The sequence below is a fragment of the Salvelinus fontinalis genome, chromosome 6, assembly GCF_029448725.1.
Source record: "Salvelinus fontinalis isolate EN_2023a chromosome 6, ASM2944872v1, whole genome shotgun sequence".
In the NCBI taxonomy this organism is placed as follows: Eukaryota; Metazoa; Chordata; class Actinopteri; order Salmoniformes; family Salmonidae; genus Salvelinus; species Salvelinus fontinalis.
In genome coordinates this window covers 13,511,190-13,539,006 of record NC_074670.1, presented here as the reverse complement: position 1 = coordinate 13,539,006, position 27,817 = coordinate 13,511,190, and the positions used below count along the sequence as shown (strand labels likewise).

General features: G+C 50.1%; 1 protein-coding gene across 2 annotated transcripts in view; it reads right to left on the bottom strand.

The window, feature by feature from the left end:
- Window positions 1–354: 354 nt before the first annotated feature.
- LOC129857097 (ephrin-A4-like) overlaps window positions 355–27,817 on the bottom strand; it is a 102,146-nt gene continuing 74,683 nt past the window's right edge. Inside the window, exons 3-5 of one of the 2 annotated variants that reach the window (XM_055925027.1) lie at window positions 25,920–25,988; window positions 2,336–2,371; window positions 355–2,220 (exon numbers count right to left, since the gene is read on the bottom strand). In XM_055925027.1, the coding sequence (XP_055781002.1) occupies window positions 2,108–2,220; window positions 2,336–2,371; window positions 25,920–25,988 (218 nt within the window). In that variant the 3' untranslated portion in view covers window positions 355–2,107. The remainder of the gene's footprint in view (window positions 2,221–2,335; window positions 2,372–25,919; window positions 25,989–27,817) is intronic. The other variant, XM_055925028.1, reaches the window with a different exon arrangement.

The window sequence follows — 27,817 nt, the reverse complement described above, 5'->3', positions numbered from 1 at the left end:
TGAAGGAGAACTCCCAGGAGTATGCAATGTCTTGGTCTTATCAGGGTTCTGCCGACTGTACATAAAATATAAACTCAGATCAATATTCCATTGGTTTTCTCAGGTTACAATGGACTTTCAAACCACAAGGTCATTTGGAGCCTCAGAGGTCTCACAACGAACATACTCCTGTGCATTGAACATATGTTTGTAGTCCATAAATAAAGGTGTGTATGTGTGTGTGTGTGTGTGTGTGTGTGTGTATACTGTCTAAATTCATCTTGATTATAGAACTTACTGTAGTAAAACAAAGAAACAAGGAAGACAAATAAACCGCGAAAAACCAAATATAGCCAAGTTAAGAAATTTCAACAGTCTTATTGCAATCATCTTTATTTTGTCGTCTCACCTTGTATAAAAGGGCTCAGTTTGCAGTTCGCTCTTCATAGAAGATGCTACATACTTCACTAAAATGTGAAAACAAAAAAAACTAAATCTGGGAGCACCAGCTTTATACAACAAGGTTCCAGACATGAGTGTTTAAACCCCTGGAATAATCATTATATTCCTGAATAACCTGTGTAGACTAGAACTAAATATTTAACTCTCATTGAAGCATGTTATCCAAATGTGTGAGTAAAGTAATACTACAGACTCCTCTTCATGAGTAAGTGCTTACAGGCATAACTAATAGTCAACATATTTATTCTGAAATAAAACATTTTTTTCTAAATGTTGTGACCAAAGACAACATTAGAATGTGGAAAAAACTGCATCCCCGAATAGCCTGTATTTAAGAATGATTAATTATGTTGGATTAAGATAAGCAATTTATCAGAATTATTAATTTCATTAAATATACTCGTTTTTGTGAGATTAAATTAATAAGAATAATTTCAGGTTAATCTCTCACTTTTGAAAAGAAAACATGTATATTTATTAGGTTTGTGATATTTGTAACACACTTCTACTGTAAATGCAATTTAGTGATATATTACTTTTGTGAATGGAACATGAAATTGGATTGAAGTAATACATTCAAAAATGTCATATCTAACCAACAGATAAAAGATATGACAATCAAAATAAAATTAATTAAAATTGCTTTGATAATAAAATGGCATTTTTTAATGCTATTTGTTTAATGAAAAGATGATAAAAATGTATGTTTTATAACTTAAAGAATAGTACAGGTTACCCTGTAGTTAAGTGCTTTAGTTATTCTTGATAGCACTCTAAACAACAGCAATCAGAGTTAATCTAGACCTGTAAACAGGTCCTTTAAAGACAGAGGTAAACCACCACACACAGTCCAGTTAATTCCAGATATGGTCAGATGAAGACCACAGAGTAGCAGGGTCTATTCTCCAATCCCAGAGTGTCAGGTGTTACAGAACAGTTGGACCAGTCTAACCAGTATGATCCCAGTAGAGGGCATAGCAGAACAGTCACAATATTCTAGTTCATCATTCCCAGGGTTCCACTCACACAGCATATCCTGGTTTAGGCAGTGTCGTCAATGGTGAACTGTTTTAATAAAGTTTGGTCAACGTTTGGTGTTCCTGTGTTTAACAGTTGGTCCCACTTTGGATACAAAAAAATAGTTGTTTTTCGTCTAAAAAATAATGACGTCAACTCAAAAACATGGTTCCGTTCAGAAGCAGTCAAGTCTGGTCCTCTCCGTAGTCATTTAACAGAACAACGTCTGGATGGTCCACTTTGGCTCAGCTGGCTCATTATGTTCACACACACACAGAGACAGAGAAAGAGAGGAAGAGAGAGTCGACAGGATGGAGTGGATAAAGGTGTGACATGAAGAATGAGAGCTTTGATGGTAGATTAGAATCAGTCTGTTTCAGAGGGAGCTTTAGTCAGGAGCGAGAGATGGAAGAGGGGGAACGAGAGGAGAGAGTGGACAGAGAGAAAAGAGGAGACCAAGAAGAGAAAGATTAGTGCCACTCCAGAAAAGACAGAGGTGATGTGTTGGTGTGTAGACGTCTACCCTATTGCAGTTATTTTAGGGTCTGAATTGAAGACTTGGTCTCCCTATGAGGTGTGGATAGTTTAAAGTAGGGACTGAGTGGGTGAGGCAGGCCATCTACAGTGGGCATGGTAGATACTCAGGAGGTCAGCTTGAAGAGAGGGATGTTAGATAGAGGAAGTTCAAGAGTGGGATGAGGAGGAGGAGAGAAAGAGGAACTGTCCTCATTGAACACACATCACTGTGAAGAGCTGGAGTACCTGGGAGAGAGCCAGAGAATTAGCAGTTTATCAATACCAATGAACATCCTGTGCATGCGTTGCATACCACACACACACACACACACACACACACACGAGTGCAGTTGTATCTCACCTTGTTCCTGCTTGTTCTGCTTGGACCCTTTGGTTGCTAAGCGAGGGGAAGAAAGGGAGAGAGCGGGACATAAAAATAAAGTTCTTTAGTCAAGTAATTTTCAAGTTTCCCAAAAACTACGGCATTACTTGCATGAAACAAAAAAACAAACAGAAAAATGACTATGGGAGGGTATTTACCATTACTCACAGCCAAATGCCATGAAAAATGACTACGCAACCCTAAAATATGTCCCCAATGCAAATTTTCTTAAAGGTTGAATGAAAAACAAGCAAAGAAAGTGTGTCAGGAGGAAGATAATGTTGAGCCAAGGAGAAAGAAGAGAGAGATTAAGAATAAGAGAGAGAGAGATTAAGAATAAGAGAGAGAGAGATTAAGAATAAGAGAGAGAGAGATTAAGAATAAGAGAGAGAGAGATTAAGAATAAGAGAGAGAGAGATTAAGAATAAGAGAGAGAGATTAAGAATAAGAGAGAGAGAGATTAAGAATAAGAGAGACAGGGAAAAGAGAAAAAGAAAGGCAACAATTCAGGATGACAAAGAAACAGAAGAGGACATAGGAGAGGAAATGAAAGGGTGGAGGTGGAAAAGACCTGGGAGAAAATAGACGGAGAAAAGCAGGGAGGGAAGGAAAGATTGTAAGAAGTTCAGGTGGAGAGAGGGAGAGAAAGAGAGGGAGACAGAGGAGGGAGGGGGTGATTGTGTCTGGGTGTCATTCTCTCAGCAGGGGGGCTGACTAAAAGGAAATAATGGAGAACTGGAGGGAGAGGGAGGAGGAATGAGGGAGTTAGAGGGGTGGATGGGTGCTGGAGGGTAAAGCAAGGTGGAGAGGGGCAAAAGAGGTGGGAGTGAAGGCTACAATACCAGAAAGAGCAAAAAGAAAAAGAAAAGTAAGGATGATAGTGAAGGGAGAGGGCAGGGGAAGGTCTAGGAAGAAAATAAAATGTGGAGGAGATCGTTGTAATGAAACTGTTATCCAGTTGACTGTTTTCCTACAATGAATTGTGTACATCAGCAGAACCATGATGTCCAAGGTATATTTTTCACAAGATGGCTCACTGATCGAATGCTTAGCTTGGAGATCATTTTCTTTCTCGCTCTCTCTGTGTGTGTGTGTGTGTGTGTGTGTGTGTGTGTGTGTGTGTGTGTGTGTGTGTGTGTGTGAGCACTCACGTTAAGCAGAAGAAAATGTGAAAAGGGCATTTTGTGTCCAAAGCATCAAAACTATGAAAGTTACAGAACACATCACTTCTGTTCCTTATTGTTTTGTAACATTAATTAATAATTATTAAATAACAAACAATCCAATCTTTCATGTCCAACCTGAGTGGATAATAACAGCTCCAAGCCAGCACAATAATGTGCAGAGGTTTTATCAGGTAATTCTCCAAATACAATTAACAGAACATAACAAACTATTTACATCAAAGGCAACAAACAAGTGCATACTCAAAGACTAAATGAATACATTAAAGAGCATGATCGGATTTTGAAATGTACACATTGACCTAATGCCTACATCAATAGCTGACTTTAAAATGACTCTGCGTGATTATAATGGTTTAATTATAAACGTAATACTATACCAAACTATACTGCCGTTTCAAGAAGAACACTCGAAGTCTGCATAAACAATTAAATGTTGAATCGTCAATGATAAAAAAATATATATACACGTAAAATAATTGAAAAACGAAATATAATTTTCCGTTCACTGATAATGAAGAGGTCGTTCTACGAAATGAGTGCCTTTTCGTCCCTTTGATATTTCAAGCAGAAATTGTGCACAAATATTGAATATTAATGAAGTGTCCATTAATATAGACCACATAGGAAATTCAATAAATCAGATTTTTATATTAAAGCTGCAATATGTCACTTTTTAGATGACCCGACCAAAGTCACATAGAAATGCGAGTTACAGATCTGTCATTCTCATTGAAAGCAAGTCTATGAAGCGGTAGATCTGTTCTATGTTCTTATGTTACTTCTTTGAATCTTTAACTTTCTGTTTTGCTGCTTCAAACAGCTGAAAATACATATTTGTGGTTATGGAAAAGATTAGAATTAGAATTTTAGCAACCAGGAAATAGAGGAGTGATCACCTAAAGTACCAACATTCAGCATTTTGACGTGTCCCTCTGTGCATCCTCTTACTTCTAAGAAGATTTTAACCCACTTAACCCCAACATATCTCCATTTTCACCATCATTGTAAGGCCATAGTTATTTTGTTGCTTTAAAGTAATTTCTTAAGATTAATATTTAAGTGATTCATTTTAAGGTAAAAATAAATAAACCTGTCCCTCATTTTAAGGTCAATCCTGTTATGTGAACTGAACTCGTTTTAATAACATAATAAAATGTTGGTGAAACGATTCCTTTTTAAATAGAGATATTGAACATCTAACATCATGGTAAAAGCAGGTGAGCTGGTCCTACCCCTTGGGCTGTTTTCTGCTGTTTTGTGGTGGACAACTGAGCAGGTGGAGCGTTACACATCAACCCTGTTACCCAGAGATACACAGACAAGACACGCTTTCACAATGACATTATTTTGTGAAGCTTACATTCAATTGCCCTTCCCTGTTGTACAGAACAAGCTTGCATTCCCCATGTCACAAGGGGATTTATGGCTGATTTAACAAGTGGGCAACCCAGATACTTTATCTGGAACTTAGTCATTTTTTTATTTAACCTCTTGAAATATCATGTTGAACATATGTTCTTTATGACAGAATGTTAAAATGAGTGGAAATAAAAAGCTTTTTTAACTACTCACAATGCATCTAAATGGTGGAAATACCAAAGTTATAATCTGTGTATTGCTGTTGTACATGATTAGGTGAATTTGTGTGAATGACTACATGTGTGCTGTAGATAACTGTGCTGTATTGGTCACGGTCAGCTCTACCCCAAAATGGCTGCCATGGACGCATGCGTCTCAGGAAAGCACTGCACTGCAGAGAGAGACCCACTGTGTGAGTGTGAGTGGATGTGAGCATGCATGTGTGTCTCCAGACAGAGAACTGCAGAGACACCATTCCGTGACTCCACCTCTCCTTCCCCACGCCGCCATTTTATAAACACAGTGACTAGAGGTAGGGAGCCATCTTCCTGGGCGGAAAACATTCCAAACCTGCTCGCCGAAAAAGAGAAAAATCTAATCACGGTAGGAAGTTGGTCAAAGTTAGTCCTTCAGTGTTGTGCTGGGAGTCGGAGAGAGAAGTAGACGGCGGTGTGTGTGTGCGCGAGTGTGTGTGTTCGGAAGGGTGGGCAGGGGGCACAAAGGTATTCAGGATAGAAAAAGAAAAAAAAGTTGAAAAAAGCGCAAAAGAAGTGAAAGACCGGAGAGGGGACTGCAACCTGAAATGACCACGATGGACTGTTCACAGCAGGGGAGAGAGGGAGGGAGAAAAAGAGGAGTGTAGGAGAAGGAAAGAGGAAATCAATTAGAGAGAGTAGAAGGTCTATAATGGCTTCACACAGCGGGAAAGAGAGAGAAGGAAAGAGAATGAGAGAGGAGGGTGAGAAACAACAGCAGACTTCATGTTTGGAGAAGTCATCTTCATTGAAAGGTAAGTAGAGGAAGATAGCGGAAGATTGGGGGGGAAAGGAGGAAAGAAAGGCGGAGCAGCAGGGGGAGCTGTTTCAGCGTGACACCACTCTGGTGATGCGGATTTTGAAGGTTGTGTCTGATGCAACACTGTTCTAGCACAGCAGAATTGGGGAAGGGGGCTATTTGCCGTGACACCGCTCACTGGAGTGGGTAGGGGATACTTTTCACCGGGACACTTCAGTAGTGTCAAATTTACAGTAGAGTCAAACTTAGACTTTCTGTTCATTTACAATGTCATTCAGCAGTCTGCAGAACCAAGATATCCAAAGAGAATTGAATTCAATAAATAGACACCAACAGGGAGAGAAGAACATAGATAAAGTGACTAATTACTCCCAGCACAGACCTTAGGAGCTTCCTGTGTCACGTGCAACTGTGTCCTACCTGCCATGCTCTCTTTACGGCTGTTTTAGTTCATTTCAGTTAGAGAAAAAGTTGGCCTGTGACACACGCACACAGGAGAGTGCTGGTTAATTTGAGTGGATAAACACACACACAGTGACACAAGAGAGAAGAGGATGTCACCACAGAGTGCTGGGTGACCTTGGTACAATGACAGTGTACCTGATGGACCTTCTGTCACCGCTCTGTCCTTTAGGTCCCCGTGTGTGTGCACGCACGTGTGTGTTTGTGCGTGCTCGTTCCTAACTACAGGGAATCGCCACCTGAAAAGTACATTCAGAGCACGGTTTGTTGTTTGAAAAAGATAGGAGAGAGAGACGGTCGTAGAGAAAGAGAGACGGCCGTAGGGAGAGACAGTCGTAGAGAAAGAGACGGCCGTAGGGAAAGAGAGACGGCCGTAGAGAGAGAGAGACGGCCGTAGAGAGAGAGAGACGGCCGTAGGGAGAGAGAGACGGCCGTAGGGAAAGAGAGACGGCCGTAGGGAAAGAGAGACGGCCGTAGGGAAAGAGAGACGGCCGTAGGGAAAGAGAGACGGCCGTAGGGAAAGAGAGACGGCCGTAGGGAAAGAGAGACGGCCGTAGGGAAAGAGACGGCCGTAGAGAAAGAGAGACGGCCGTAGAGAGAGAGAGACGGCCGTAGGGAGAGAGAGACGGCCGTAGAGAGAGAGACACGGCCGTAGAGAGAGAGACACGGCCGTAGACACGGCCGTAGAGAAAGAGAGACGGCCGTAGGGAAAGAGAGACGGCCGTAGGGAAAGAGAGACGGCCGTAGGGAAAGAGAGACGGCCGTAGGGAAAGAGACGGCCGTAGGGAGAGAGAGACGGCCGTAGAGAGAGAGAGACGGCCGTAGAGAGAGAGAGACGGCCGTAGAGAGAGAGAGACGGCCGTAGAGAGAGAGAGACGGCCGTAGAGAGAGAGAGACGGCCGTAGAGAGAGAGAGACGGCCGTAGAGAGAGAGAGACGGCCGTAGAGAGAGAGAGACGGCCGTAGAGAGAGAGAGACGGCCGTAGAGAGAGAGAGACGGCCGTAGGGAGAGAGAGACGGCCGTAGGGAGAGAGAGACGGCCGTAGGGAGAGAGACGGCCGTAGGGAGAGAGACGGCCGTAGGGAGAGAGACGGCCGTAGGGAGAGAGAGACGGCCGTAGAGAGAGAGAGACGGCCGTAGAGAGAGAGAGACGGCCGTAGGGAGAGAGACGGCCGTAGGGAGAGAGACGGCCGTAGAGAGAGAGAGACGGCCGTAGAGAAAGAGAGACGGCCGTAGAGAAAGAGAGACGGCCGTAGAGAAAGAGAGACGGCCGTAGGGAAAGAGAGACGGCCGTAGAGAGAGAGAGACGGCCGTAGGGAAAGAGAGACGGCCGTAGAGAGAGAGAGAGACGGCCGTAGAGAGAGAGAGACGGCCGTAGGGAGAGAGAGACGGCCGTAGGGGGAGAGAGACGGCCGTAGGGGGAGAGAGACGGCCGTAGGGGGAGAGAGACGGCCGTAGGGGGAGAGAGACGGCCGTAGGGAGAGAGAGACGGCCGTAGGGAGAGAGAGACGGCCGTAGGGAGAGAGAGACGGCCGTAGAGACAGCCGTAGAGAAAGAGAGACGGCCGTAGAGAAAGAGAGACGGCCGTAGAGAAAGAGAGACGGCCGTAGAGAAAGAGAGACGGCCGTAGAGAAAGAGAGACGGCCGTAGAGAAAGAGACGGCCGTAGAGAAAGAGAGACGGCCGTAGAGAAAGAGAGACGGCCGTAGAGAAAGAGAGACGGCCGTAGAGAAAGAGAGACGGCCGTAGAGAAAGAGAGACGGCCGTAGAGAAAGAGAGACGGCCGTAGAGAAAGAGAGACGGCCGTAGAGAAAGAGAGACGGCCGTAGAGAAAGAGAGACGGCCGTAGAGAAAGAGAGACGGCCGTAGAGAAAGAGAGACGGCCGTAGAGAAAGAGAGACGGCCGTAGAGAAAGAGAGACGGCCGTAGAGAAAGAGAGACGGCCGTAGAGAAAGAGAGACGGCCGTAGAGAAAGAGAGACGGCCGTAGAGAAAGAGAGACGGCCGTAGAGAAAGAGAGACGGCCGTAGAGAAAGAGAGACGGCCGTAGAGAAAGAGAGACGGCCGTAGAGAAAGAGAGACGGCCGTAGAGAAAGAGAGACGGCCGTAGAGAAAGAGAGACGGCCGTAGAGAAAGAGAGACGGCCGTAGAGAAAGAGAGACGGCCGTAGAGAAAGAGAGACGGCCGTAGAGAAAGAGAGACGGCCGTAGAGAAAGAGAGACGGCCGTAGAGAAAGAGAGACGGCCGTAGAGAAAGAGAGACGGCCGTAGAGAAAGAGAGACGGCCGTAGAGAAAGAGAGACGGCCGTAGAGAAAGAGAGACGGCCGTAGAGAAAGAGAGACGGCCGTAGAGAAAGAGAGACGGCCGTAGAGAAAGAGAGACGGCCGTAGAGAAAGAGAGACGGCCGTAGAGAAAGAGAGACGGCCGTAGAGAAAGAGAGACGGCCGTAGAGAAAGAGAGACGGCCGTAGAGAAAGAGAGACGGCCGTAGAGAAAGAGAGACGGCCGTAGAGAAAGAGAGACGGCCGTAGAGAAAGAGAGACGGCCGTAGAGAAAGAGAGACGGCCGGAGAGAAAGAGAGACGGCCGGAGAGAAAGAGAGACGGCCGGAGAGAAAGAGAGACGGCCGGAGAGAAAGAGAGACGGCCGTAGAGAAAGAGAGACGGCCGTAGAGAAAGAGAGACGGCCGTAGAGAAAGAGAGACGGCCGTAGAGAAAGAGAGACGGCCGTAGAGAAAGAGAGACGGCCGTAGAGAAAGAGAGACGGCCGTAGAGAAAGAGAGACGGCCGTAGAGAAAGAGAGACGGCCGTAGAGAAAGAGAGACGGCCGTAGAGAAAGAGAGACGGCCGTAGAGAAAGCGACGGCCGTAGAGAAAGAGACGGCCGTAGAGAAAGCGACGGCCGTAGAGAAAGCGACGGCCGTAGAGAAAGCGACGGCCGTAGAGAAAGCGGTAGAGAAAGAGACGGCCGTAGAGACAGCCGTATAGAAAGAGACGGCCGTAGAGACAGCCGTAGAGAAAGAGACGGCCGTAGAGACAGCGGTAGAGAAAGAGACGGCCGTAGAGACAGCCGTATAGAAAGAGACAGCCGTAGAGACAGCCGTAGAGAAAGAGACGGCCGTAGAGACAGCGGTAGAGAAAGAGACGGCCGTAGAGACAGCCGTAGAGAAAGAGACGGCCGTAGAGACAGCCGTAGAGAAAGAGACGGCCGTAGAGACAGCGGTAGAGAAAGAGACGGCCGTAGAGACAGCCGTAGAGAAAGCGACGGCCGTAGAGACAGCCGTAGAGAAAGCGACGGCCGTAGAGAAAGCGACGGCCGTAGAGAAAGCGACGGCCGTAGAGAAAGCGACGGCCGTAGAGAAAGCGACGGCCGTAGAGAAAGCGACGGCCGTAGAGAAAGCGACGGCCGTAGAGAAAGCGACGGCCGTAGAGAAAGCGACGGCCATAGAGACAGCCGTAGAGAAAGAGACAGCCGTAGAGACAGCCGCAGAGAAGGATACAGCCGTAGACCAAGCCGTTATTGAAAGAGACAGCGGTAGAGAAAGAGACAGCAGTAGAGACAGCCGTATAGACAGCCGTAGAGACAGCGGTAGAGAAAGAGACAGCAGTAGAGACAGCCGTATAGACAGCCGTAGAGACAGCGGTGGAGACAGCCGTAGAGAAAGAGACAGCCGTAAAGACAGCCGTAGAGAAAGAGACGGCCGTAGAGAAAGAGACGGCCGTAGAGAAAGAGACGGCCGTAGAGAAAGAGACGACGGCCGTAGAGAAAGAGACGGCCGTAGAGAAAGAGACGGCCGTAGAGAAAGAGACGGCCGTAGAGAAAGAGACGGCCGTAGAGAAAGAGACGGCCGTAGAGAAAGAGACGGCCGTAGAGAAAGAGACGGCCGTAGAGAAAGAGACGGCCGTAGAGAAAGAGACGGCCGTAGAGAAAGAGAGACGGCCGTAGACCAAGCCGTTATTGAAAGAGAGACGGCCGTAGGGAGAGAGAGACGGCCGTAGGGAGAGAGAGACGGCCGTAGGGAGAGAGAGACGGCCGTAGGGAGAGAGAGACGGCCGTAGGGAGAGAGAGACGGCCGTAGGGAGAGAGAGACGGCCGTAGGGAGAGAGAGACGGCCGTAGGGAGAGAGAGACGGCCGTAGGGAGAGAGAGACGGCCGTAGGGAGAGAGAGACGGCCGTAGAGAGAGAGAGAGACGGCCGTAGAGAGAGAGAGAGACGGCCGTAGGGAGAGAGAGACGGCCGTAGAGAAAGAGAGAGACGGCCGTAGAGAGAGAGAGACGGCCGTAGAGAGAGAGAGACGGCCGTAGAGAAAGAGAGACGGCCGTAGAGAGAGAGAGACGGCCGTAGAGAGAGAGAGACGGCCGTAGAGAAAGAGACGTCCGTAGAGACAGCCGTAGAGACAGCCGTAGAGAAAGCGACAGCCGTAGAGAAAGAGACAGCCGTAGAGAAAGAGACAGCCGTAGAGAAAGAGACAGCCGTAGAGACAGCCGTAGAGACAGCCGTAGAGACAGCCGTAGAGACAGCCGTAGAGACAGCCGTAGAGACAGCCGTAGAGAAAGAGACAGCCGTAGAGAAAGAGACAGCCGTAGAGACAGCCGTAGAGAAAGAGACAGCCGTAGAGACAGCCGTAGAGAAAGAGACAGCCGTAGTGACAGCCGTAGAGAAAGAGACAGCCGTAGAGAAAGAGACAGCCGTAGAGACAGCCGTAGAGACAGCCGTAGAGAAAGAGACAGCCGTAGAGACAGCCGTAGAGAAAGAGACAGCCGTAGAGAAAGAGACAGCCGTAGAGAAAGAGACAGTCGTAGAGAAAGAGACAGTCGTAGAGAAAGAGACAGTCGTAGAGAAAGAGACAGTCGTAGAGAAAGAGACAGTCGTAGAGAAAGAGACAGCCGTAGAGACAGCCGTAGAGACAGCCGTAGAGACAGCCGCAGAGACAGCCGCAGAGACAGCCGCAGAGACAGCCGCAGAGACAGCCGCAGAGACAGCCGCAGAGACAGCCGCAGAGACAGCCGGAGAGACAGCCGCAGAGACAGCCGGAGAGACAGCCGGAGAGACAGAGCCGTAGAGAAAGACAGAGCCGTAGAGAAAGACAGAGCCGTAGAGAAAGACAGAGCCGTAGAGAAAGACAGAGCCGTAGAGAAAGACAGAGCCGTAGAGACAGTCGTAGAGACAGCCGTAGAGAAAGAGACAGCCGTAGAGACAGCCGTAGAGAAAGACAGAGCCGTAGAGAAAGACAGAGCCGTAGAGAAAGAGACAGCCGTAGAGAAAGAGACAGCCGTAGAGAAAGAGACAGCCGTAGAGAAAGAGACAGCCGTAGAGACAGCCGTAGAGAAAGAGACAGCCGTAGAGACAGCCGTAGAGAAAGAGACAGCCGTAGAGACAGCCGTAGAGAAAGAGACAGCCATAGAGACAGCCATAGAGACAGCCATAGAGACAGCCATAGAGACAGCCATAGAGACAGCCATAGAGACAGCCATAGAGACAGCCATAGAGACAGCCATAGAGACAGCCATAGAGACAGCCATAGAGACAGCCATAGAGACAGCCATAGAGACAGCCGTAGAGAAAGAGACGGCCGTAGAGAAAGCGACGGCCGTAGAGACAGCCGTAGAGAAAGCGACGGCCGTAGAGACAGCCGTAGAGAAAGCGACGGCCGTAGAGAAAGCGACGGCCGTAGAGAAAGCGACGGCCGTAGAGAAAGCGACGGCCGTAGAGAAAGCGACGGCCGTAGAGAAAGCGACGGCCGTAGAGAAAGCGACGGCCGTAGAGAAAGCGACGGCCGTAGAGAAAGCGACGGCCATAGAGAAAGAGACAGCCGTAGAGACAGCGGTAGAGAAAGAGACAGCCGTAGAGACAGCCGTATAGAAAGAGACAGCCGTAGAGACAGCCGTAGAGAAAGAGACAGCCGTAGAGACAGCCGTAGAGAAAGAGACAGCCGTAGAGACAGCCGAAGAGAAAGAGACAGCCGTAGAGACAGCCGTAGAGAAAGAGACAGCCGTAGAGACAGCCGTAGAGAAAAAGACTGCCGTAGAGACAGCCGTAGAGAAAGAGACTGCCGTAGAGACAGCCGTAGAGAAAGAGACAGCCGTAGAGACAGCCGCAGAGAAGGATACAGCCGTAGACCAAGCCGTTATTGAAAGAGACAGCGGTGGAGACAGCCGTAGAGAAAGAGACAGCCGTAGAGACAGCCGTAGAGAAAGAGACAGCAGTAGAGACAGCCGTAGAGACAGCCGTATAGACAGCCGTAGAGACAGCGGTGGAGATAGCCGTAGAGAAAGAGACAGCTGTAGAGACAGCCGTAGAGAAAGAGACAGCCGTAGGGACAGCCGTAGAGAAAGAGAGACGGCCGTAGAGAAAGAGAGACGGCCGTAGAGAAAGAGACGGCCGTAGAGAAAGAGACGGCCGTAGAGAAAGAGACAGCCGTAGAGAAAGAGACAGCCGTAGAGAAAGAGACAGCCGTAGACCAAGCCGTTATTGAAAGAGACAGCGGTAGAGAAAGAGACAGCAGTAGAGACAGCCGTAGAGATAGCCGTAGAGAAAGAGACAGCTGTAGAGACAGCCGTAGAGAAAGAGACAGCCGTAGGGACAGCCGTAGAGAAAGAGAGACGGCCGTAGAGAAAGAGAGACGGCCGTAGAGAAAGAGACGGCCGTAGAGAAAGAGACGGCCGTAGAGAAAGAGACAGCCGTAGAGAAAGAGACAGCCGTAGACCAAGCCGTTATTGAAAGAGACAGCAGTAGAGACAGCCGTAGAGACAGCCGTATAGACAGCCGTAGAGACAGCCGTAGAGAAAGAGACAGCCGTAGGGAGAGAGAGACGGCCGTAGGGAGAGAGAGACGGCCGTAGGGAGAGAGAGACGGCCGTAGGGAGAGAGAGACGGCCGTAGGGAGAGAGAGACGGCCGTAGGGAGAGAGAGACGGCCGTAGGGAGAGAGAGACGGCCGTAGGGAGAGAGAGACGGCCGTAGGGAGAGAGAGACGGCCGTAGGGAGAGAGAGACGGCCGTAGGGAGAGAGAGACGGCCGTAGGGAGAGAGAGACGGCCGTAGGGAGAGAGAGACGGCCGTAGGGAGAGAGAGACGGCCGTAGGGAGAGAGAGACGGCCGTAGGGAGAGAGAGACGGCCGTAGGGAGAGAGAGACGGCCGTAGGGAGAGAGAGACGGCCGTAGGGAGAGAGAGACGGCCGTAGGGAGAGAGAGACGGCCGTAGGGAGAGAGAGACGGCCGTAGGGAGAGAGAGACGGCCGTAGGGAGAGAGAGACGGCCGTAGGGAGAGAGAGACGGCCGTAGGGAGAGAGAGACGGCCGTAGGGAGAGAGAGACGGCCGTAGGGAGAGAGAGACGGCCGTAGGGAGAGAGAGACGGCCGTAGGGAGAGAGAGACGGCCGTAGGGAGAGAGAGACGGCCGTAGGGAGAGAGAGACGGCCGTAGGGAGAGAGAGACGGCCGTAGGGAGAGAGAGACGGCCGTAGGGAGAGAGAGACGGCCGTAGGGAGAGAGAGACGGCCGTAGGGAGAGAGAGACGGCCGTAGGGAGAGAGAGACGGCCGTAGGGAGAGAGAGACGGCCGTAGGGAGAGAGAGACGGCCGTAGGGAGAGAGAGACGGCCGTAGGGAGAGAGAGACGGCCGTAGGGAGAGAGAGACGGCCGTAGGGAGAGAGAGACGGCCGTAGAGAAAGAGAGAGACGGCCGTAGAGAGAGAGAGACGGCCGTAGAGAGAGAGAGACGGCCGTAGAGAAAGAGAGACGGCCGTAGAGAGAGAGAGACGGCCGTAGAGAGAGAGACGGCCGTAGAGAAAGAGACGTCCGTAGAGACAGCCGTAGAGACAGCCGTAGAGAAAGCGACAGCCGTAGAGAAAGCGACAGCCGTAGAGAAAGAGACAGCCGTAGAGAAAGAGACAGCCGTAGAGACAGCCGTAGAGACAGCCGTAGAGACAGCCGTAGAGACAGCCGTAGAGACAGCCGTAGAGACAGCCGTAGAGACAGCCGTAGAGACAGCCGTAGAGACAGCCGTAGAGACAGAGACAGCCGTAGAGAAAGAGACAGCCGTAGAGAAAGAGACAGCCGTAGAGACAGCCGTAGAGAAAGAGACAGCCGTAGAGAAAGAGACAGCCGTAGAGACAGCCGTAGAGAAAGAGACAGCCGTAGAGAAAGAGACAGCCGTAGAGAAAGAGACAGCCGTAGAGAAAGAGACAGCCGTAGAGACAGCCGTAGAGAAAGAGACAGCCGTAGAGACAGCCGTAGAGAAAGAGACAGCCGTAGAGACAGTCGTAGAGAAAGAGACAGTCGTAGAGAAAGAGACAGTCGTAGAGAAAGAGACAGTCGTAGAGAAAGAGACAGTCGTAGAGAAAGAGACAGTCGTAGAGACAGCCGTAGAGACAGCCGTAGAGACAGCCGTAGAGACAGCCGTAGAGACAGCCGTAGAGACAGCCGTAAAGACAGCCGCAGAGACAGCCGCAGAGACAGCCGCAGAGACAGCCGCAGAGACAGCCGCAGAGACAGCCGCAGAGACAGCCGCAGAGACAGCCGGAGAGACAGCCGCAGAGACAGCCGGAGAGACAGCCGCAGAGACAGCCGGAGAGACAGCCGGAGAGACAGCCGCAGAGAAAGAGACAGCCGCAGAGAAAGAGACAGCCGCAGAGAAAGAGACAGCCGCAGAGAAAGAGACAGCCGCAGAGAAAGAGACAGCCGCAGAGAAAGAGACAGCCGCAGAGAAAGAGACAGCCGTAGAGAAAGACAGAGCCGTAGAGAAAGACAGAGCCGTAGAGAAAGACAGAGCCGTAGAGAAAGACAGAGCCGTAGAGAAAGACAGAGCCGTAGAGACAGTCGTAGAGACAGTCGTAGAGAAAGACAGCCGTAGAGACAGCCGCAGAGAAAGACAGAGCCGTAGAGAAAGACAGAGCCGTAGAGAAAGACAGAGCCGTAGAGAAAGACAGAGCCGTAGAGAAAGACAGAGCCGTAGAGAAAGACAGAGCCGTAGAGACAGTCGTAGAGACAGCCGTAGAGAAAGACAGCCGTAGAGACAGCCGTAGAGAAAGACAGAGCCGTAGAGAAAGACAGAGCCGTAGAGAAAGAGACAGCCGTAGAGAAAGAGACAGCCGTAGAGAAAGAGACAGCCGTAGAGAAAGAGACAGCCGTAGAGACAGCCGTAGAGAAAGAGACAGCCGTAGAGACAGCCGTAGAGAAAGAGACAGCCGTAGAGACAGCCGTAGAGAAAGAGACAGCCGTAGAGACAGCCGTAGAGACAGCCATAGAGACAGCCATAGAGACAGCCATAGAGACAGCCATAGAGACAGCCGTAGAGACAGCCGTAGAGACAGCCGTAGAGACAGCCGTAGAGACAGCCGTAGAGACAGCCGTAGAGACAGCCGTAGAGAAAGAGACAGCCGTAGAGACAGCCGTAGAGACAGCCGTAGAGACAGCCGTAAAGACAGCCGTAGAGACAGCCGTAAAGACAGCCGTAGAGACAGCCGTAGAGACAGCCGTAGAGACAGCCGTAGAGACAGCCGTAGAGACAGCCGTAGAGACAGCCGCAGAGACAGCCGCAGCGACAGCCGCAGAGACAGCCGCAGAGACAGCCGCAGAGACAGCCGCAGAGACAGCCGCAGAGACAGCCGCAGAGACAGCCGCAGAGACAGCCGCAGAGACAGCCGCAGAGAAAGAGACAGCCGCAGAGAAAGAGACAGCCGCAGAGAAAGAGACAGCCGCAGAGAAAGAGACAGCCGCAGAGAAAGAGACAGCCGCAGAGAAAGAGACAGCCGCAGAGAAAGAGACAGCCGCAGAGAAAGAGACAGCCGTAGAGAAAGACAGAGCCGTAGAGAAAGACAGAGCCGTAGAGAAAGACAGAGCCGTAGAGAAAGACAGAGCCGTAGAGAAAGACAGAGCCGTAGAGAAAGACAGAGCCGTAGAGAAAGACAGAGCCGTAGAGACAGCCGTAGAGACAGCCGTAGAGACAGCCGTAGAGAAAGAGACAGCCGTAGAGACAGCCGTAGAGAAAGAGACAGCCGTAGAGACAGCCGTAGAGAAAGAGACAGCCGTAGAGACAGCCGCAGAGAAAGAGACAGCCGCAGAGAAAGAGACAGCCGCAGAGAAAGAGACAGCCGCAGAGAAAGAGACAGCCGCAGAGAAAGAGACAGCCGCAGAGAAAGAGACAGCCGCAGAGAAAGAGACAGCCGCAGAGAAAGAGACAGCCGCAGAGAAAGAGACAGCCGCAGAGAAAGAGACAGCCGCAGAGAAAGAGACAGCCGCAGAGAAAGAGACAGCCGCAGAGAAAGAGACAGCCGCAGAGAAAGAGACAGCCGCAGAGAAAGAGACAGCCGTAGAGAAAGAGACAGCCGTAGAGAAAGAGACAGCCGTAGAGAAAGAGACAGCCGTAGAGAAAGAGACAGCCGTAGAGAAAGAGACAGCCGTAGAGAAAGAGACAGCCGTAGAGAAAGAGACAGCCGTAGAGAAAGAGACAGCCGTAGAGAAAGAGACAGCCGTAGAGAAAGAGACAGCTGTAGAGAAAGAGTTGAAAGCATCCAGAGCAGCCAGAGAGAGGCTGTGGCTAAAGGACGGGAACGGCCATCGCTGGGTCCTCACACACACACACACTGTATGTCACACTGCCATGCTGGCTGTCAGATAAAAGGGAACCTCTACAGGAAGGAACCATAGAGAGTATGAGGCGTTGCCGCAGGGAGCACAACAACAGCTGCACTAAACAACCACTAATGGACATGCAGACAGAGAGAGGCACAGAGAGAGAGGCACAGAGAGAGAGGCACAGAGAGAGAGGCACAGAGAGAGAGGCACAGAGAGAGAGAGAGAGAGGGAGAGAGACAGAGACACAGAGAGACACAGAGAGACACAGAGAGACACAGAGAGACACAGAGAGACACAGAGAGACACAGAGAGACAGAGAGACACAGAGAGACAGAGAGACAGAGAGACAGAGAGACAGAGACAGAGAGAGAGGGGGAGAGAGGGAGAGAGAGAGAGAGAGAGACAGAGAGAGAGAGAGAGAGAGAGAGCGACTCAGTTGAAATAATCTTGAGCACCCAGGAACAGGCTATGGCTAAAGGACAGGAGCGGCCATCGCTGGGCCTCACACACACTGTATGTGCCACACTACCTGTAGATAAAAGGGAACCTCAACAGGAAGGAACCAGAGAGAGTATGAGGCGTTGCTGCAGGGAGCACAACAACAGCTGCACCACTAATGGACATGCAGAGAGAGAAACTTTTTCATCCATCTCAGTCTCATCCTGCTTTCTCCTCGTGTATCCTCATCCCAACACATTTACAGAACAGCCCCTGCATGACAGAGAGGGAGAACAAAATAAAAGAGGGAGAGTTGGTAAATAAGTGGCCAGAGAGGAGATGGAGATACAGAGGAGAGATAGAAAAGACAAAGAAAATGTTGGAGGGATGGAGGGAGCAGAGTCAGATAGGTAGAGGGTGAAGGAGAGAGAGAGGGTGGGAAACATGGGGATGGAAGGAGAGAGAGAGGGTGGGAAACATGGGGATGGAAGGAGAGAGAGAGGGTGGGAAACATGGGGATGGAAGGAGGGAGGGAAACATGGGGATGGAAGGAGAGAGAGAGGGTGGGAAACATGGGGATGGAAGGAGAGAGAGAGGGTGGGAAACATGGGGATGGAAGGAGAGAGAGAGGGTGGGAAACATGGGGATGGAAGGAGAGAGAGAGGGTGGGAAACATGGGGATGGAAGGAGAGAGAGAGGGTGGGAAACATGGGGATGGAAGGAGAGAGAGAGGGTGGGAAACATGGGGATGGAAGGAGGGAGAGAGGGTGGGAAACATGGGGATGGAAGGAGGGAGAGAGGGTGGGAAACATGGGGATGGAAGGAGAGAGAGAGGGTGGGAAACATGGGGATGGAAGGAGGGAGAGAGGGTGGGAAACATGGGGATGGAAGGAGAGAGAGAGGGTGGGAAACATGGGGATGGAAGGAGAGAGAGAGGGTGGGAAACATGGGGATGGAAGGAGGGAGAGAGGGTGGGAAACATGGGGATGGAAGGAGGGAGAGAGGGTGGGAAACATGGGGATGGAAGGAGAGAGAGAGGGTGGGAAACATGGGGATGGAAGGAGAGAGAGAGGGTGGGAAACATGGGGATGGAAGGAGAGAGAGAGGGTGGGAAACATGGGGATGGAAGGAGAGAGAGAGGGTGGGAAACATGGGGATGGAAGGAGGGAGAGAGGGTGGGAAACATGGGGATGGAAGGAGAGAGAGAGGGTGGGAAACATGGGGATGGAAGGAGAGAGAGAGGGTGGGAAACATGGGGATGGAAGGAGGGAGAGAGGGTGGGAAACATGGGGATGGAAGGAGGGAGAGAGGGTGGGAAACATGGGGATGGAAGGAGAGAGAGAGGGTGGGAAACATGGGGATGGAAGGAGAGAGAGAGGGTGGGAAACATGGGGATGGAAGGAGAGAGAGAGGGTGGGAAACATGGGGATGGAAGGAGAGAGAGAGGGTGGGAAACATGGGGATGGAAGGAGGGAGAGAGGGTGGGAAACATGGGGATGGAAGGAGAGAGAGAGGGTGGGAAACATGGGGATGGAAGGAGAGAGAGAGGGTGGGAAACATGGGGATGGAAGGAGGGAGAGAGGGTGGGAAACATGGGGATGGAAGGAGAGAGAGAGGGTGGGAAACATGGGGATGGAAGGAGAGAGAGAGGGTGGGAAACATGGGGATGGAAGGAGAGAGAGAGGGTGGGAAACATGGGGATGGAAGGAGAGAGAGAGGGTGGGAAACATGGGGATGGAAGGAGAGAGAGAGGGTGGGAAACATGGGGATGGAAGGAGAGAGAGAGGGTGGGAAACATGGGGATGGAAGGAGGGAGAGAGGGTGGGAAACATGGGGATGGAAGGAGGGAGAGAGGGTGGGAAACATGGGGATGGAAGGAGAGAGAGAGGGTGGGAAACATGGGGATGGAAGGAGAGAGAGAGGGTGGGAAACATGGGGATGGAAGGAGAGAGAGAGGGTGGGAAACATGGGGATGGAAGGAGAGAGAGAGGGTGGGAAACATGGGGATGGAAGGAGGGAGAGAGGGTGGGAAACATGGGGATGGAAGGAGAGAGAGAGGGTGGGAAACATGGGGATGGAAGGAGAGAGAGAGGGTGGGAAACATGGGGATGGAAGGAGGGAGAGAGGGTGGGAAACATGGGGATGGAAGGAGGGAGAGAGGGTGGGAAACATGGGGATGGAAGGAGAGAGAGAGGGTGGGAAACATGGGGATGGAAGGAGAGAGAGAGGGTGGGAAACATGGGGATGGAAGGAGAGAGAGAGGGTGGGAAACATGGGGATGGAAGGAGGGAGAGAGGGTGGGAAACATGGGGATGGAAGGAGAGAGAGAGGGTGGGAAACATGGGGATGGAAGGAGAGAGAGAGGGTGGGAAACATGGGGATGGAAGGAGGGAGAGAGGGTGGGAAACATGGGGATGGAAGGAGAGAGAGAGGGTGGGAAACATGGGGATGGAAGGAGAGAGAGAGGGTGGGAAACATGGGGATGGAAGGAGAGAGAGAGGGTGGGAAACATGGGGATGGAAGGAGAGAGAGAGGGTGGGAAACATGGGGATGGAAGGAGAGAGAGAGGGTGGGAAACATGGGGATGGAAGGAGGGAGAGAGGGTGGGAAACATGGGGATGGAAGGAGAGAGAGAGGGTGGGAAACATGGGGATGGAAGGAGAGAGAGAGGGTGGGAAACATGGGGATGGAAGGAGGGAGAGAGGGTGGGAAACATGGGGATGGAAGGAGGGAGAGAGGGTGGGAAACATGGGGATGGAAGGAGAGAGAGAGGGTGGGAAACATGGGGATGGAAGGAGAGAGAGAGGGTGGGAAACATGGGGATGGAAGGAGAGAGAGAGGGTGGGAAACATGGGGATGGAAGGAGAGAGAGAGGGTGGGAAACATGGGGATGGAAGGACAGAGAGAGGGTGGGAAACATGGGGATGGAAGGACAGAGAGAGGGTGGGAAACATGGGGATGGAAGGAGAGAGAGAGGGTGGGAAACATGGGGATGGAAGGAGAGAGAGAGGGTGGGAAACATGGGGATGGAAGGAGAGAGAGAGGGTGGGAAACATGGGGATGGAAGGAGAGAGAGAGGGTGGGAAACATGGGGATGGAAGGAGAGAGAGAGGGTGGGAAACATGGGGATGGAAGGACAGAGAGAGGGTGGGAAACATGGGGATGGAAGGAGAGAGAGAGGGTGGGAAACATGGGGATGGAAGGAGAGAGAGAGGGTGGGAAACATGGGGATGGAAGGAGAGAGAGAGGGTGGGAAACATGGGGATGGAAGGAGAGAGAGAGGGTGGGAAACATGGGGATGGAAGGAGAGAGAGAGGGTGGGAAACATGGGGATGGAAGGAGAGAGAGAGGGTGGGAAACATGGGGATGGAAGGAGGGAGAGAGGGTGGGAAACATGGGGATGGAAGGAGAGAGAGAGGGTGGGAAACATGGGGATGGAAGGAGAGAGAGAGGGTGGGAAACATGGGGATGGAAGGAGAGAGAGAGGGTGGGAAACATGGGGATGGAAGGAGAGAGAGAGGGTGGGAAACATGGGGATGGAAGGAGAGAGAGAGGGTGGGAAACATGGGGATGGAAGGAGAGAGAGAGGGTGGGAAACATGGGGATGGAAGGAGAGAGAGAGGGTGGGAAACATGGGGATGGAAGGAGAGAGAGAGGGTGGGAAACATGGGGATGGAAGGAGGGAGAGAGGGTGGGAAACATGGGGATGGAAGGAGAGAGAGAGGGTGGGAAACATGGGGATGGAAGGAGAGAGAGAGGGTGGGAAACATGGGGATGGAAGGAGAGAGAGAGGGTGGGAAACATGGGGATGGAAGGAGAGAGAGAGGGTGGGAAACATGGGGATGGAAGGAGAGAGAGAGGGTGGGAAACATGGGGATGGAAGGAGAGAGAGAGGGTGGGAAACATGGGGATGGAAGGAGAGAGAGAGGGTGGGAAACATGGGGATGGAAGGAGAGAGAGAGGGTGGGAAACATGGGGATGGAAGGAGAGAGAGAGGGTGGGAAACATGGGGATGGAAGGAGGGAGAAAGACATGGAGTGGATGAAGCCTAGATTAGTTTTGCTCCAGTAGCGACAGATCATAAAAAGGAGGGGGGGAACGAGGAGAAGAGACAGAGAGAGGGGGAGATTAGTGCCACTTCAGGAACGACAGAAGACTAAAAAGAGAGGAGGAAAAGACAGAAGAGGGCTCTTGAAATGTAGTCCGGATTAGCTTCACTAGGAGAACAGGATGAGAGAACAGAGAGGAAGAGAGACAGAATGAAAGAGAGGAAGAAAGAGAGAGAGGAACAGAGACTGAGAATAATGTCCATTTGGGTAAATATCCTGTACAGTATAAGAAAAACGTAGCATATTTTCAGTCAGTGTGAAAAACAGCAGCAATGGAAGGAAACAGTCAGAAGGTCAATCCTGCTGTTCCTCACAGAAACACTATCCAGAGTGTTGTTAATGAACAGCCACAGGGTCATTAGAACACAAACGTTCATTCTAGTTATTTGGACAGAAGAAATTATCCCCTCTCTCTCTTTGGAATAGAGTAGGTGTTTAAGGAGAGAGAATATAGAGAGCATTATACAGCGCCTGGTTCTGGGCTGATGATATACACTATGAAGAGAAGACCCACCCAGGCACGCCCCACACACACCTAACTAATGATGTCCCTGCCTGTAGCGTGGAGACGAGGCTGGGACATTTACTTAGCCCTCCTGCCCAGTCCACTGGGATGTGATGGGAATTGGGGCAGACGTCTCTTACACACACACACACACACACGTCTCTTCAACTGTAGAGTGTAGAGGCATTCCCACAGTGACTGGGCAACATTCCCGACCGGAATAGGAACAGGCAGCTCAGTGGACCGGAAGACTAACATTCTGTAGGAAGGAGCTGGGTTAGAACAACTCTGGGAATTCACACCAGAGACACGGAGGTAAAGAAAAGAGAGATAGAGAATGAGAAAGTGTGTGTGAGAGAGAGGAAAGAGAGAGAGCAAGAGAGCTTACTGTTGAGCTGATAACAAATGTATACTAAAAGGTCTGTGTTCTTTTGACGCACACACACACGATGATGCTAGAGCAGCAGTCACCAACCTTTGAGTCAAGACCACTCAGTCAAAATGCATGCTGAGATCTACCGCTCTGTTTATTAACATGACTTAAAATGTAAGCCTATGAAACATTAACATATTAAAAACAGTACTGTGGCAGTGAGGTTTGTGCAGTAAGCTACAGGCCAATACATTATCACCACATACTGGCTTTGCTTGAATTTACCTGCCAATGCATTGTTGTTCAGGACATTACATTTGTTTTTTTAAATATGAAAACATTTGAGGCAGGCTACATGATCACACCGGTAATAGATCCATTGTTGTATTACTTGTATGCTCACTCAGCTGTGCCTCACTTTAAAAAATTCGCTTTTTATTTTACTGGGCTGATGGTGGCTGCATATGATGGTCAGTCTCAGCAGAGGGAGAGAGCAGCAGACTGAGGGTCCACCTCTCAACATCCCTCCGCTCTCCCGTTCCTCCACTGACAGTCTCAGCAGAGGGAGAGAGCAGCAGACTGAGGGTCCACCTCTCAACATCCCTCCGCTCTCCCGTTCCTCCACTGACAGTCTCAGCAGAGGGAGAGAGCAGCAGACTGAGGGTCCACCTCTCAACATCCCTCCGCTCTCCCGTTCCTCCACTGACACTGACAGTCTCAGCAGAGGGAGAGAGCAGCAGACTGAGGGTCCACCTCTCAACATCCCTCCGCTCTCCCGTTCCTCCACTGACACTGACAGTCTCAGCAGAGGGAGAGAGCAGCAGACTGAGGGTCCACCTCTCAACATCCCTCCGCTCTCCCGTTCCTCCACTGACAGTCTCAGCAGAGGGAGAGAGCAGCAGACTGAGGGTCCACCTCTCAACATCCCTCCGCTCTCCCGTTCCTCCACTGACACTGACAGTCTCAGCAGAGGGAGAGCAGCAGCAGACTGAGGGTCCACCTCTCAACATCCCTCCGCTCTCCCGTTCCTCCACTGACAGTCTCAGCAGAGGGAGAGAGCAGCAGACTGAGGGTCCACCTCTCAACATCCCTCCGCTCTCCCGTTCCTCCACTGACAGTCTCAGCAGAGGGAGAGAGCAGCAGACTGAGGGTCCACCTCTCAACATCCCTCCGCTCTCCCGTTCCTCCACTGACAGTCTCAGCAGAGGGAGAGAGCAGCAGACTGAGGGTCCACCTCTCAACATCCCTCCGCTCTCCCGTTCCTCCACTGACACTGACAGTCTCAGCAGAGGGAGAGAGCAGCAGACTGAGGGTCCACCTCTCAACATCCCTCCGCTCTCCCGTTCCTCCACTGACAGTCTCAGCAGAGGGAGAGAGCAGCAGACTGAGGGTCCACCTCTCAACATCCCTCCGCTCTCCCGTTCCTCCACTGACAGTCTCAGCAGAGGGAGAGAGCAGCAGACTGAGGGTCCACCTCTCAACATCCCTCCGCTCTCCCGTTCCTCCACTGACACTGACAGTCTCAGCAGAGGGAGAGAGCAGCAGACTGAGGGTCCACCTCTCAACATCCCTCCGCTCTCCCGTTCCTCCACTGACACTGACCAAAAAGATACACCTTCCAGCTGTTGGCGAAACTCAAGTCGCACTGCATTATTTCCGCCTCATGCACAAATGCATGTTGTTACTCCTATGACCAGAGAAAGTGAAATATTCCTTGATATAAAAAAGACCCAAGCCGCTAACAACAACAACAAGTCTGTAGATACACTTTCCTACTCATTCATCACTGCTGCACTGCTTGTTGCAGCGCTGAGTGGAGAAGCCTATTTTATGGCTTATAAACGTGTTGAATACAAAGTGTTGAATGCAAAGTGTTGAATGCAAAGTGTTGAATGCAAAGTGTTGAATGCAAAGTGTTGAATACAAAGTGTTGAATGCAAAGTGTTGAATGCAAAGTGTTGAATACAAAGTGTTGAATGCAAAGTGTTGAATGCAAAGTGTTGAATACAAAGTGTTGACAGTGCTGAGTAAGAAGTTAAACATGAAGTCAGTCATAACAACAGCAGCTCTTTGCTGTATTCGTTGTCTCTCTCTCTCGTCATGGTTTGAAACGTTTAAAAACAGCAGCTCTTTGCTGTATTCGTTGTCTCTCTCTCGTCATGGTTTGAAACGTTTAAAAACAGCAGCTCTTTGCTGTATTCGTTGTCTCTCTCTCTCGTCATGGTTTGAAACGTTTAAAAACAGCAGCTCTTTGCTGTATTCGTTGTCTCTCTCTCTCGTCATGGTTTGAAACGTTTAAAAACAGCAGCTCTTTGCTGTATTCGTTGTCTCTCTCTCGTCATGGTTTGAAACGTTTAAAAACAGCAGCTCTTTGCTGTATTCGTTGTCTCTCTCTCGTCATGGTTTGAAACGTTTAAAAACAGCAGCTCTTTGCTGTATTCGTTGTCTCTCTCTCGTCATGGTTTGAAACGTTTAAAAACAGCAGCTCTTTGCTGTATTCGTTGTCTCTCTCTCGTCATGGTTTGAAACGTTTAAAAACAGCAGCTCTTTGCTGTATTCGTTGTCTCTCTCTCGTCATGGTTTGAAACGTTTAAAAACAGCAGCTCTTTGCTGTATTCGTTGTCTCTCTCTCTCGTCATGGTTTGAAACGTTTAAAAACAGCAGCTCTTTGCTGTATTCGTTGTCTCTCTCTCGTCATGGTTTGAAACGTTTAAAAACAGCAGCTCTTTGCTGTATTCGTTGTCTCTCTCTCGTCATGGTTTGAAACGTTTAAAAACAGCAGCTCTTTGCTGTATTCGTTGTCTCTCTCGTCATGGTTTGAAACGTTTTGAAATCTCACAGTAGCTTTCTTTATGCTGCTACGTTACTGCAGACACGGTCATGTGATTGGCCAGCGGTGGCATAGTTCACTTGATTTCCTATCCAGGCTCACCGGGAAGGCAGTGTTTGTACCTTCAGACAAATGAAATGGTAACAGTTTCCCTACAGAGAATCAAATGAAATGTTATTGGACTAACAGTGAAATGCTTACAGCGCCTTTTCCAATAATGTGGAGTTCAAAATAAGATACAAATAATAATGATTCACGAGGAAGTTCACACGAAGTGAATAACCGATAAAAATAAAGAGTAAAATAACATGTCTATATACAGTACAGGGAGTACCAGTACTGAGTCAATGTGCAGGTGTACGAGGTAACTGAGGTAGCCATGTACCCCCGGTAGGGGTAAACTGACTAGGCAGAAAGAGAAGATTAGTGGAGCGAGAAAGGGAGAAGGAGAATGATGAAAGAAAAGGATGCCCTCCATCACAAACATTTTGATTTGAGCTAGAGGAAGAGGAAGATATGAGGTGGAGGAGAACATCAAACGTGAGATGAAGAGCAGGAACGTCCCCAGCTACCTCTGGTAGACCGAGAGAAGGAAATATGGAAACAGATGGAGGGAGACGTTAGAGAGCTCTACATACTGGTTTCACACAGAAGAGCCTATGAGTGAGTGAGTGAGTGAGTGAGTGAGTGAGTGAGAGATGAAAAGGAGGAGTTTACTCACTGGGCTCACAGCACACTGTGACTCGCAGCTTCATGCAGGGCAGCGGGGAGCTTTCCCCTGTAGGCAATGCTGGAGAGAGAGAGAGAGAGAGAGAGCGAGAGAGAGACCGAGACAGAGAGAGAGAGACCGAGACAGAGAGAGAGAGAGAGACCGAGACAGAGAGAGAGAGAGAGAGAGACAGAGAGAGATTGCCTTGTTACAGTAAAGGTATGTGTGGAGGTGTGAAGTGTTGTTAGTTGGAGATTTTCAACCCTTCATGTATTTGCCAATAATCTAGAATGTGTCACCATATGACATCACCCTTCACCAACCAGCAGAACTCAGATGGACGGCATTCAGTTAGTATGAAAGAAACCACAGAAAAGGTTTTCCATTTGGAAACTCCAGCAGACAGCAACCACTACAGGGGTCAAAGGGGACTGACACAATGGATTGTGGGAGTCAAGGTGTTTCCTGTTTGGCAGCTGCTGTCAGAGTTAAGCGACAGAAACACGGTCACTATCTGGTCGTCTGGAGCTCAGTTGCATGACGCTTGCAGGACAGTGGGCTTGATTCCCGGGACCAGCCCGATGTAAAATGTATGTACGCATGACTACGTCACTTCAGATAAAAGAGTCTTCTAAATGGCATATATTAAAGAGGATGGTAACTTATACTTTCAAATTCAAACAGCCACCTCTAATCTTAACCCTCAACGTAACCGAACAAGGCTTGTCTACTTGCTCGTCAGTTCTGAGAATGCTGTTCCTTCTAGCAATGCCATCTAGTGACTATAGATCACTGGGCTGATTGACGCGGATGCTATGTGAGCTGTCAGTGTGGATCACGATAAGAGACAGACTGAAACAGCTAATACTATTAACGGCTCTAATACTATTGCCGTGTCCCCAGTCTAAAACCATTATACTGTCCCTATGGCCTGGCCCTTTCACCCAGCCAGACGTTTGGACAAACTTCAAGCGTTATCTTTGATGTGGACAATACACACACAGACAGCCAGGCCCATTGGGGTAGTTCCAGGGGAGGAGGCTATTGTTGTGTTCTCCAGCCCTGCGCAGCCACAATGGCCCAGTGCTTTGTGTGTGTGTGTCTGTCTCTCATGCCCTGACAATGCTCCATTGTCCAGCAGACCGCAATAGTAATTTATGTAAAGATTCTTTCCCTCCGTCTCTCATCCATTATTTTCCTCGCCCTTTTCCCTCGCTGTTGTTGCTCCCCCTTTCTACCTCCCTGTGGATTCCACTCATCCCCCCTCTCTCTCCCCCTCCCTTCCTGTACTGTCAGACTCTCCCCTCTTTCATTCCACGCTTCTCTTCCTCCGGCTGCTTTAAAAGCCTTTCTTTTCCCCTCGGTTTTTCTTGTCCCCCCCCCCCCCCTCTTTCGGTTGGACAGTGACCAGAAGTTGTAAAAACAGTAAGAAACTAATTTTACAGCCACTAACCTCCCCAATGTGTCAACTAATTATATTTTTGTTTTCTCATGATTTGCTTGGGTCGAATTGGGTTGCTGTCCTGGGGCTCTGTGAGGTGTGTTTGTGTTTGTGAACAGAGCCCCAGGACCAGCTTGCTTAGGGGACTCTTCTCCAGGTTCATCTCTCTGTAGGGGATGACTTTGTTATGGAACGTTTGGGAATCGCTTCCTTTTAAGTGGTTGTGTAATTTAAGGGCTCTTTCATGGATTTTGATAAATAGCGGTTATTGGCCTAATTCTGCTCTTTATGCATTATTTGGTGTTTTACGGACGATAGTTTTGCAGAATTCTGCATGCAGAGTCTCAATTTGGTGTTTGTGAAATCTTGGTTGGTGAGCGGACCCCAGACTTCACAACCATAAAGGGCAATGGGCTCTATAACTGATTCAAGTATTTTTAGCCAGATCCTAATTGGTATGTCGAATTTG